Source organism: Myotis yumanensis, unplaced genomic scaffold, assembly GCF_028538775.1.
Source record: "Myotis yumanensis isolate MYYU_CA2020_CCGP unplaced genomic scaffold, mMyoYum1.0.hap1 SCAF_19, whole genome shotgun sequence".
Classification (NCBI taxonomy): Eukaryota; Metazoa; Chordata; class Mammalia; order Chiroptera; family Vespertilionidae; genus Myotis; species Myotis yumanensis.
The window spans coordinates 21,614,543-21,626,137 of NW_027223770.1; the positions used below are offsets into that span (position 1 = coordinate 21,614,543).

General features: G+C 48.9%; 1 protein-coding gene across 1 annotated transcript in view; it reads left to right on the forward strand.

The window, feature by feature from the left end:
• The window catches only part of SVOP (SV2 related protein), a 37,616-nt gene that overhangs the window by 22,820 nt on the left and 3,201 nt on the right, over positions 1–11,595 (forward strand). Inside the window, exons 10-15 of the mRNA XM_070399744.1 lie at positions 1,333–1,406; positions 3,221–3,297; positions 6,033–6,140; positions 8,717–8,828; positions 10,168–10,249; positions 10,834–10,923. Coding sequence (XP_070255845.1) covers positions 1,333–1,406; positions 3,221–3,297; positions 6,033–6,140; positions 8,717–8,828; positions 10,168–10,249; positions 10,834–10,923 — 543 coding nt within the window. The remainder of the gene's footprint in view (positions 1–1,332; positions 1,407–3,220; positions 3,298–6,032; positions 6,141–8,716; positions 8,829–10,167; positions 10,250–10,833; positions 10,924–11,595) is intronic.

The window sequence follows — 11,595 nt, forward strand, 5'->3', positions numbered from 1 at the left end:
CTGCACTTGGAAGGCGCCCTTAATGGATGGTGCATCGCGCGGATGGCAACACCATCAGGGAATCCACCCCAGTGAGAATGTATGGGCACCTCCCACGCGCATGCGCACGGAGCGCAGGGGTGGGGGTTGCGGGGTGGGGGGAGAAGGCAGTCAGATTAAAGGCTGCGGTTCCTGCCCTCAGACCCTATAAGGAAATGATCTTTCAAAATAAAATTATATTTCTGATTGTTTTTTATATTGTGCAAAAAGAACTGGATGAAATTTCCCCACTTTGAGGGGAGGTGTTTTGCATGGTCTGACGGTACACAGGCCAGAGGACACACCCAAATCCACTTCCAGAAACAGGATGGTCCAGGAAGGCTCCTAGCAGGTGGTGAATTCTGAGACAAGCAAAAAGAGGAGAGAAGGGCAGACCGATTTTCCAAAAACGGGTTTTCCTGAATTAACTTGCTAATGTATCCTTTTACCCAAAATGTGTCTTGAGGATTACTCTTTTTTAATATATTTAGTAAATAGGAATATATTTTCTCTATGTACCTATTCATACATTTATTCATCAATATATTCTGCTTAATATTCTTAAATATAGTCAATAAATGCATTCTCAAATATATCCGATAAGCATATTTAATGAATGCTGTCTTTTCATTGAAGAATACATTACCAAGATATTTTTATTCATGAAGGCAATTCTCAGAGACTAAACCACCTGACCTGTAATTCCCCCCCACCACTTTCACTTTTAGCATTTTTAAGTAAGTAAGCATTTCTCAAACTGCTACTGAGAAAAAGGATGTTCATTAAATATATCGAAGAAGAATATAATCAGTCATAGAATATATTTTTAAAAAGAATATGTAGGGCAAAGATTTGATAAGTTAGCAAATTATATGACATTGGCAACTGGGCCATTTAGCTAATCTGTCTCTTGGCAAATGGCTTTCGGTGACCGATTGGCACATTAATTTTTGTCACCTTGGGGGTGAGACGTGATATGGTTGGACACCCCTTGGGCTGGTTTGCCGCTCCCTGGGGCCATGGAATTACCTAAGAGGTATCAGGGGGCCCAAGCCCAAGGGGTCTGCTTCCCAGCTCCGAGATTCCAGTTTGGGGTGGGGCTTCAGAATGTGTCCATCCTTCGGAGGGAAGCCTGTGGACATTGCTGGGACCTGGAGGGGCCTAATTGGCTGCAATGGGCTGGAGATTTGAGTCCTGGGTTCTTGGAGCCTGAATGTCCAGCCCACGAGAAACCTCCCTCTCAGCCACGGGTGTCCACCAGTCTCCGGCCACCAGCCAGTACCCACGCACCTGCATGTTTTTGTCTTGAAACAGGAAGATCGAGGCAAAATGAGGGACCTTTTCACGCCCCATTTTAGATGGACAACCTTGCTGCTGTGGTTTATATGGTAAGAGCCATTTGTTGACATTTTGATCCCCTTCGTCTGTGCCCTGTTTGGGGGTGAGGGGGTTGTTTGAACACAAAGCACAGAGAACTTTTTGATCTCGGGGAACGTTTGCAAAATTCAGTGGTTGGAGCATCACTTTCCTGGCCTCTGTCTCACCCAGATAGCGCCTGTACTATTATTTTCCCAGTTGTGTTCTTTCATTTGACTCACTTTTTTACTCAGATAAATGCATTTGAAAAGGAAACTGTATATGTCTTCTTTAAAGGAAGGGAAAAAAAAACACACACACCTTAATTTCAGGCCATAGATAGAAGGCGCCCTTAAAGATAAATACAGAGAAAAGTTGCCAGGTTGACAGTTTGCCAAGGCCTGAGTGGCTGTATTTAAGAGATAGAGAAACAGACAGAGAGGGGAGGTGCTGAGGGCTCACTAACATAAGCAACTCATCACTTGAGACAGAGATACAATCAAAAGAATTGAAAGCAAATTTAAAAGGGATTTTTTTTCTCCACAATGAGATTTCATGTTGATGCTGTATCAGTTCCCGGCTCCATGCATATTGCCTCAGGTACCACCAGTGGCACAGGGCCCATAGTTTGGGAAGCATCGATTTGGTTGCCAGGGGCATTCTTAGAACTCTCAGTCCTGGTCATATTCTATTTTTCTTAATAACAGGGGTGGGGGTGGGGCTTTTAACTCCACAACCAGTCACATTTCGGCTACTCTTCCAACTCCCTTCCTAGCCAGCCGTGTACACAACAACAACAGTGCAGGCGCTGGGCCTGGGTTCAGGCTTTGTGTTCTGTTTCAACCAGTTCTCACCTTTCCTCTTCACCTTTGCGCAGAGGTACTAGTTAGCAGGGGTGGGGAGGCCAGTGAAAGTGGCTAATTGTAGGGAGGGGGAGGGGAAAACTTTGATAACATATAGAACGGGGCTCCATTTACAGAATTCCATACACGGAACTCTGCCCCCGCCTTCCTAAGAGATGAGACAACTCACCAAGCACTCATGAAGCACCTGCTGTGTGCCAGCCAGTCTGTTGGATTTTTAAAGGATTTTTAGAGGCGTTTGGAGGGGTGCAGAGTTGAGGGTATCTGTCTTTGAGAGCACGTAATTCTGTTGAGCCGACACTAGGTGAATACGGAAGCAATGAAGCAGAGGCTAATTTTAGCGCCCTGGAGAAATCACTAGATTTGCCAGCACATATTGTAGCCCGAGGAAATGAATCAGTGGCGTCTGGTTGTGACGGGGTTCCCACATACTGTACTGGATGAGAATGTTCGGTCCTCCAGACTTGAGTATCCGGGTTCCTGGGACAGTCGGGAATTAGTGAACTGCCCCATTCTGACCTGAGGGTCTAGTGAAGTCTGCAGACTCCACCCCTGTACTGGGTACACAGCAGTTGTTTAATAAATGACTGGTGTATTGATTTAGCTCTCAGGAATTCCCGGAGAGAGCTGGAGCCCAGTTCTGTATGTTTTGTACATTAGTAAAGCTTCCGCCCCCTCCTCCCCTCTCCAAGTGGACCGACCAGACCAACTCAACCCAGAAGCCCTGACAGGTGTCAACGCTGTGCTTTCTTCTAAATGTTGGTCCCCCCAACCCTCCCCCTATTGCCGGTTGAGTAAACAGCCTTGGGGGTGGCATGTCTGTGGTAGAATCCAGCTCTTGATCTTTCAAAGGGCACAGGATTAATCCCCTTTATCACAGCACTGTGGTTTGCACCCGCCATCTTCCCACTCCAGGGGCCCGGAAAGGCCCGGAAAGGCCCGGAAGGCCCATGTCTTTACCGCTCCTGCTTCTCTCCTGGCAGGTTTTCCAATGCGTTTTCTTACTACGGATTAGTCCTGCTCACCACGGAGCTCTTCCAGGCAGGAGACGTCTGCAGCAGTGAGTATGGCAGCCCGTTCACCGGTTACCACGCCTGCTCCCAGCACACGCCACACACACACTCCCACCCCAGGTTCTGCCCCCACAGGGCCCGGCCTTGCACACATCCCATTGACTTTACCCCACAAACTCCAGGGAGAAAGTTTGTGCAAAATCTGAGCCTAGAAGCTCTGGGCTGTGGTTTCCAAGCCACTGTACAAAGACCTAGACCAGTGATGGCGAACCTTTTGAGCTCGGCGTGTCAGCATTTTGAAAAACCCTAACTTAACGCTGGTGCCGTGTCACATATAGAAATGTTTTGATATTTGCAACCATAGTAAAACAAAGACGTATATGTTTGATATTTATTTTCTATATTTAAATGCCATTTAACAAAGAAAAATCAACCAAAAAAATGAGTTTGCGTGTCACCTCTGACACGCGTGTCATAGGTTCGCCATCACTGACCTAGATAGTCCTGTCGTTATAGAAGTTACACGACAGCAGAGTCACTCTTTAAAAAAAAAAAAAAAATTATTTATTTATTTCAGAGAGGAAGAGCAAGGGAGAGAGAGATAGAAACATCAATGATGAGAGAGAATCATTGATCGGCTGCCTCCTGCAGGCCCCCACTGGGGGTCAAGCCCACAACTTGGGCACGTGTCCTAACTGGGAATGGAACTGTGACCTCCTGGTTCATAGGTGGACGCTCAGCTCCTGAGCCACGCTGGCCGGGCAAGAGTCATATCTTACCGAGCTCCATGAAGTACAGCACTGAGTTGAACCGCTAGGACTCTGCACATTAAGTCTGAGAACCAGGTTGGGGCTCAATCCTGGCCACACAACAGAATCGCTTGGGGGAGCTTTTCAACAATGCCAGCGCCAGTTAAACAATGCCCGGCCCAATTTAATCAGCATCCCTGGGGTGGAGCCGGGGCATCCGTGTTATAAAAGCTCCCCAGGTGATGTTGTTGTGTAGCTGGAGGTGGGAACCACCGGACAAAAGACACGAATAAAAAGCAAAGTCTAGATGCCAGTGCCTGGGCTTTCAAATCCTTCTGTCCTTAAGATAATACTAACTTCCTTAGCACTGAACCCAGGATGGGGGATAAAGAGGTCAGGTTCTCGCTTGTCTGCAGGATTTGCCCAATTATCTTCTTCTGTGTTAAGCCGCTTTCATCGTAGCTAATGGTTTTGTTTGTTGGGTTAAGGATTTAGTGAGATGGCGAGTCGCATCTCACTGGGGGGTGTGGGCGTCTAAATTAACTGCTCCGAGGAAGCAGCTCGGTTGTAGGTTTGGAGTTTGGGACTGATGGAGCGTAATTGCATGCCCCTCACAGTGGACCTGCTTCAGCCAAGCAGAGGGTCCGGTGGAAGGTTACAAAGCAGGGGTTGGCAGCTCTTTCTATGAAGGGCCAGACAGTGAACGCTGTAGGCGTGGTGAGGCGAGTGGCTCGAACACTGTAGCGGTGAAGCAGCTACGGGCAATGTGTAACCACAGGCATGGCTTATGGTCCGAGAAAACCTTATTTGTGAACACAGATTTGAATTTCATGTCATTTTTATGCCACGAAGTGTTCTTCTCTCTCTCTCTCTTTTTTTTTTTTAACATATTTTTATTGATTTCAGAAAGGATGTGAGAGAAAGAGAGGTAGACACATCAGGGATGAGAATCATTGATTGGCTGCCTCTTCTACGCCCTTTACTGGGGATCAAGTCCACAACCCGGGCACGTGCCCTGATCTGGAATCGAACTGTGACCTCCTGGTCACTGAGCTATGCTGGCCAGCCGGCCGGCCAGGCTCTGCGTTTAGTTTTAAAATTTAATAATTTTAAAAATGTAAAAACTACTCTTACCCCGTGGACCAGGCAGAAACAGGCAGGAGCTCAGATTCGGCCCCCAGCTGGTCATCCCCAAACCCATTAAAAAGCTCTCTCTTATACCTGGTGGGAAAGAAATTCTGTGGAACAAGTTCACAGCCAGAAACCAGGGAGTCCGAGTGCTGGCGCCAAGTAGCTGTGGGGCCTCGGAGCAAGTCATTCACTCAGTATTTTCTTCGTACCTGCTGGGTATGGTTCAAGTGTTAGGATATATCAGTGAACACAAAAGACAAATCTCCTGGCCTATGAGCGTGCATTTTGCTGTAGAGAGAGGAAAAAGAGAGAATAGCGAAATAAGGAAGGAAATTATATAGTGTGCTGGGAAGTGATCGGTGTGTTACAGGAAAAACTTTAAAGAAGTGTCTGAGCACATTCTTCTGCACACCTGGCTTTCATTCTCTCGACCATCTTGCCCAGTGATTTTATTAGTCCCGATTTTAAAAAATATTTTTTTATTGACTGCAGAGTGGAAGGGAAAGGGAGAGAGAGATAGAAACATCAATGATAAGAGAGAATCATTGATCTGCTGCCTTCTGCACGCCCCCCACTGGGGATGGAGCCCACAACCCAGGCATGTGCCCTGACCGGGAATCAAACCTGTGACCTGTTGGTTCATAGGTCAATGCTCAACCACTTGAGCCATGCCAGCCAGGCTGTCCCAGTTTTTTGAAGAAATGGATACTCAGAGAGATGAAACTCTAGAAAGCTGGTCGGGATTCAGACCTGAGGCTGTCTGACTCCTGAGCCTGGCTGGGCGCTTTTCACGCCACGCCAGCCAAATCATAGTCTGCAGAGAAGGAGGTCTGGGGAGCAGGAGAGTGTGGCTCAAGGCTTTGCACATGGCTCATCCTCTCCCTCTGCCGCCCACCTCCCAGTTTCCAGCAGTAAGAAGGCAGTAGAGGCCAAGTGCAGCCTGGCCTGCGAGTACCTGAGTGAGGAGGACTACATGGACCTGCTGTGGACCACCCTCTCCGAGTTCCCAGGTGAGGGACCCGTGGGAAGTGGGGCCGGGCAAGGAAGCCTGAGAAGGTGGCAGCCGTCCAGTGCCAGTCTTTTTTTTTTTTTTTCCTCTTTTGGCAAAGCTGATGAGATTTTTATGGTTAAAACAGTCCAATTATTATGATGCATTTCAGTTGGATTCCTAGGTAGTGCCACATTCCTGGTGCCACCTGGAAGCAAATCTCATTTCCGGGGGAGCTGGGATTGTTTTTTCCACCCGGAGCTACACATTGTCAAGAGCTGTGAAGGGGCTGAGATTTCACTCCACGCGAAGGCTAACGAGTTTAAGCTGCCCAGTTTCGTGCATGCTGGCAGGAGACACGAAACTCCTGGGTCAGAGACAAACGGCCCCTGAGCACAGCAAACAGCACGAGCAGCATATTAATGTCAGGTCCTCCTGCCCCAAGTCCCAGGGGGATGATGAAGAAGGGGCCGGGGAGATACTACAGTGCAGTGGATCTGCCCACGGCTGAGGAATTCGGGAATCTACATCTATAAATATAAAAGCCTAGCAACCTAACAATGGGTCGACTGGTTGTTATGAGGCATTGACCACCAGGGGACAGACGCTCAACACACAGGATCGGGCTCCCTGTTGTCTGGATCAGGCCTGCAGGGATCGGGCTGAAACCGGCTATCCGACATCCCCCAAGGGGTCCGGGATTGCGAGAGGGCACAGGCCAGGCCAAGGGACCCTACCAGTGCACAAATCTGTGCACCGGGCCTCTAGTCTTTTATAATAGGCTGCCAGCAACCTGCCCAGCCTGTGTCCCAGAGAGCGAGACATCCCCTTTATTATATCGAACAGTAAACAAACATGCCCTTCACTCTAGAAGGAGACTATATCTTTATCTTTCGAGGCTGTTTCTATACAAACAGCCTTGAAATGATAGCCTGGAACGAAAGGGCAGCTAGTACCTCTCTCTGCTCGAAAGATGTAGAGAAATATGAGAGACCAACAGAGAATTGTCCGCCAACACCAGTCACACTGGAAAGGACCAGGGGGATGTCAAAAAATCCAAACCTGCCCATATAGCAATGGCGATCTATCTCTTTCCTTCAGAAGGAATAGCAATGATTATAATGATAGTAATACGTCATATTTATTGAGCGCTTACTGTATTTCAGGCACGGTGCTAAATGTTTCACAGATAAGTTCTCATTTAATCATTAAATCTAATTTAATCTCATTTAACTATACAATCTGAAGTTGTATAGTTATTCCCTTTTAAAAAAATATTTTTATAGATGTTTATTTTTTTATAGCATTTTAATGTTTTTATTGATTTGAGAGAGAGAGAGAGAGGAAGGGAGAGAGAAACATCCATGTGAGAGAGAGGAAACATCAATCAGTTGCCTCCTGCATGCACCCCAACTGGGGAATCCAATCCACTACCTGGATATATGCCCTGACCAGGAATTGAACCCACCACCTTTTGATGTTTGGGACAACGCTCCAACCAACTGAGCCACACCGGCTGGGGCTAGTTCTTCCCTTTCTACAGCTGGAGGCAGTGAGACTGGAGAGGTGTAGCAGAAACTGATCCTGCAACTTGCTGCTGCCAGGATCTGCATCTCTGTGCCCCAGGGCTGTCTCAGGAGGAATGGAAAGCCGAAAAGCAAGCAAAGTGGCCAGAAGTGCCAGGGAATTAACGCCGGGGAACAGCCTTCAGCCAATGACTGAAAGCTCGTGGGGCAGGATCTGTTCTGACGCTCACTCACATGGTTGTTGGCAGGATTCGGTTCCTCCAGGGTTGTTGGTCTAAGGGCCTCAACTTCCTCATTGGCTGTTGGCCAGCGGTCACCTTTAGTTCCTTTCCAGGTGGCCAACAAGGCAAGCACATGAGAAGAGCCAGGGAGAGAGAGAATGCCCCCCCCACCACCACAAAGTCATAGCCTTTATTAAAAAACTAGAGGACTGGTGCACGAATTTGTGCACAGGTGAAGTCCCTCGACCTGGCCAGTGATTGGGGCTGATCAAGGCCAGCTGGGGGGAGGGACCACGGGAGGTTGGCCAGCTGCAGGAGGTTGGCTGTGGGAGTGCACTGACCACCAGGGGGCAGCTCCTGCATTGAGCGTCTGCCCCCTGGTGATCAGTGCACATCATAGCTACCGCCAGTCCGTCAGTTGTCTGGTAGTAATGGTCGCTTAGGCTTTTATATATATAGATATATTGTTTTATTGATTTCTGAGAGGAAGGGAGAGGGTGAGAGAGATGGAAACATCAATTGATGAGAACCATTGATCTGCTGCCTCCTGCACGCCCCACACTGGGGATCGAGCCTGCAACCCAGGTGTGTGCCCTGACTGGGATTCGAACGGTGACCTCCTGGTTCACAGGTTGATGCTCAACCACTGAGCCGTGCTGGCCGGGCCGTCACAGCCTTTTTATAACCTCATTTCAGAAGTGACATTCCATCACTTGTATTCTCGTCATTAGAAGTGAGTCACTAGATTGGCACCCTCTCAAGGGCATTGCACAGGGTGTGACTGCCAGGAGGTGGGGGTCCCTGGGAGCCACATCAGGAGCTGCCTGCCATGGTGCCCTGCTCCCTTCCAGGTGTCCTGGTGACTCTGTGGATCATTGACCGCCTGGGCCGCAAGAAGACTATGGCGCTGTGCTTCGTCGTCTTCTCTCTGTGCAGCCTCCTGCTGTTTATCTGTGTCGGCAGGTGGGTGGTGACGCCAGCTCTCTCTGGCTAGCAGGCTGATGTCTCAGGTCCTGGGCAGTGGCTCTTTGGGCCTGTGACCCGCTGGGGGTCATCAGAGGGATTCCCTCCAGCCCCTCCCTAGCACTGAGGCTCTTGGCTGCCTGAAAACTGACCAAAAGATCGGGCTCAAAGTTGGGGCCCCCGGTGGGAGTTTGGTCCAGGTTCTCCTCCAATGCCATCACATTTTTAAAAAAATATATTTTATTGATTTTTTACAGAGAGGAAGGGAGAGGGATAGAGAGTTAGAAACATCAATGAGAGAGAAACATCGACCAGCTGCCTCCTGCACGCCCCCTACTGGGGATGTGCCCGCAACCAAGGTACATGCCCTTGACCAGAATCGAACCTGGGACCCTTCAGTCCACAGGCCGATGCTCTATCCACTGAGCCAAACCGGTCAGGGCAATGCCATCACATTTAGACCTTTGATATTATCTCCCAGTAAAATCATGCATATAGCTGTTGGATTTATGTATGGGTTTAAGATGTTCATTTGTCCCGTGGAAATATTTTAAATCGGCTCTGTGTTATATAATCCCTTTTTGGCTCAAAATGTGGAAGTGGCCTGTGCCTCTTTTGACCTGTGAGACGCCCCAGACAAAGCCTGGTGAGGAATCTGGGGAAGGCCTGAAGATACAGCTTAGAGCAGTGGTTCGCAACCTCCTGGCCCTTTAAATACAGTTCCTCATGTTGTGACCCAATCATAAAATTATTTTCGTTGCTACTTCATAACTGTAACGTTGCTACTGTTATGAATCGCCATGTAAATATCTGATATGCAGGATGGTCTTAGGCGACCCCTGTGAAAGGGTCGTTTGACCGCCAAAGGGGTCGCAACCCACAGGTTGAGAACCGCTGGCTTAGAGCATGCAAATGCTGATATTCTGAGATGTTTATGGGAACAATAGAACAGAAGGTTGGGAGTCAGGATTCTCCTAAGATTACTGAACAGAAGTTGACTTTCCTTGGCTCAGTTGGTTCCTGGCTCAACACCTGCTGTATCGGGTCCTTTCTGGACTTCTGATTATTTATATCACTTCTCCCCAACCTTGGGCGCACAGATGTTTCTATCTCTCAGCCTGGTGCTTTGGAGAACGAGAAACCTTTAAAAAGCAGGCCTTAGGGAGGTCACCGGGATGTGAGTGCCCGCGTGCCTGCATCAATTATGTTGGGTGGAGGTGGGCTTTGCCCATTTCTGGGGTGTAAATTCTGCCTGGGCAGATAGGACTTTGCTGAAACAAGCTGACAGAAAAAAATACCTGCTTGTCTTTTTTTGTTTTGTTTTTTTTCCTCCACCTAGAACGATGCTTACTCTGTTACTCTTTGTTGCAAGAGCGTTTATTTCTGGAGGCTTCCAAGCGGCCTATGTTTACACACCTGAGGTAGGAGGGGTGTCTGGGAGCAGCTGGGCAGTGAGGGGGGTACAGAAATGTGACCACATCTGGTGGGTGGAGGCCAGGGTTGCTGTTAAACATCCTACAGGGCATAGGACTGCGCCCACGCCCCCCGCCCTGCCCCCATGGAGATTGGGCACGTGGCCACTCCTGGGGATGAACTGAGACGCCCTGTAAGCATCTCAGTCTCTCTCTGTATGAAATGCCTTTAACATCTGTGACCAGTGAGTGCTTCAAGGTCAACTAGTGGAGAGTGGCAGGTAGGACAGTCCCTGGATCCTGAGCGGAGTTCCTGGCGGAGTCTTTGGCGACCACCAAGGGGGCAGGAGGACCTCCTTGTTGGGTTCCCACCCACAGCTCAGCCTCTCGCCTTCTTTCTCTGTTGAATTTCCTATCTCCTTTGGGGTAAGAGTCTTTACCCCAGGATCCCACCCCTTAGCGGGGTCACCGACACCTGAGGGATTCGCCCTAACTGCAGGCCCACCCTTGGGGGTCAGTGCCATCATCCCTGAGCTGGGGCGGCAGGAGGGGCCTGCATTTCCTCAAGGCCACATCTGGTGGCTGTGTTTCAGGTCTACCCCACGGCGACGCGAGCGCTGGGCCTGGGCACCTGCAGTGGCATGGCAAGAGTGGGTGCTCTCATCACTCCGTTCATTGCTCAGGTAGGTGTCCCCCCAAGTACAGAGGGGGTGGGGGTGCCCAAAGCCAGCACGTGGCAGGCAGTTACCATATGCTGAGCCTCCTGTGGGGCCCTCCGTGTGTATTATTATATTTCATCCTAACAATAATTTATTGTATAAAATACAATAATATTATTGTATTTTGTCACCGTCTTATGAGGAAAGAAATACAGCTTGCAGATGGGAAAACTCAAGCTCAGAAGGGTCAAGGGACTCGCCCAAGGTCACACAGCTGGGAAGTAGGGAAGCTGGGGCTCAAACCCAGCTCTTTCCAACGCAGAAGACCCCAGGGGTGTCATATGATTTGGCTAAACATAATTTGAATGGGAACAAGTTGGCCAGCATGATTTGTGGGAAACGAATGTCCCCGCCCCTGGCTTCTGAGTTGGATCATCAGATGTCATTGTAGAATTTTGCAACCCGATGTGTATCTTGAAGCATTTCAACCCATTTTTAGGGATTTTTAAAAAAATATTATTTATTGATTTCAGAGAGGAAGAGAGAGGGGCAAAAGAGAGATAGAAACATCAATGATGAGAGAGAATCATTGATCAGCTGTCTCCTGCACGCCCCACATTGGGGATCAAGCCTGCAACCCAGGCATGTGCCCTTGACCGGAATCGAACCTGGGACCCTTCAGTCTGCAGGCTGACG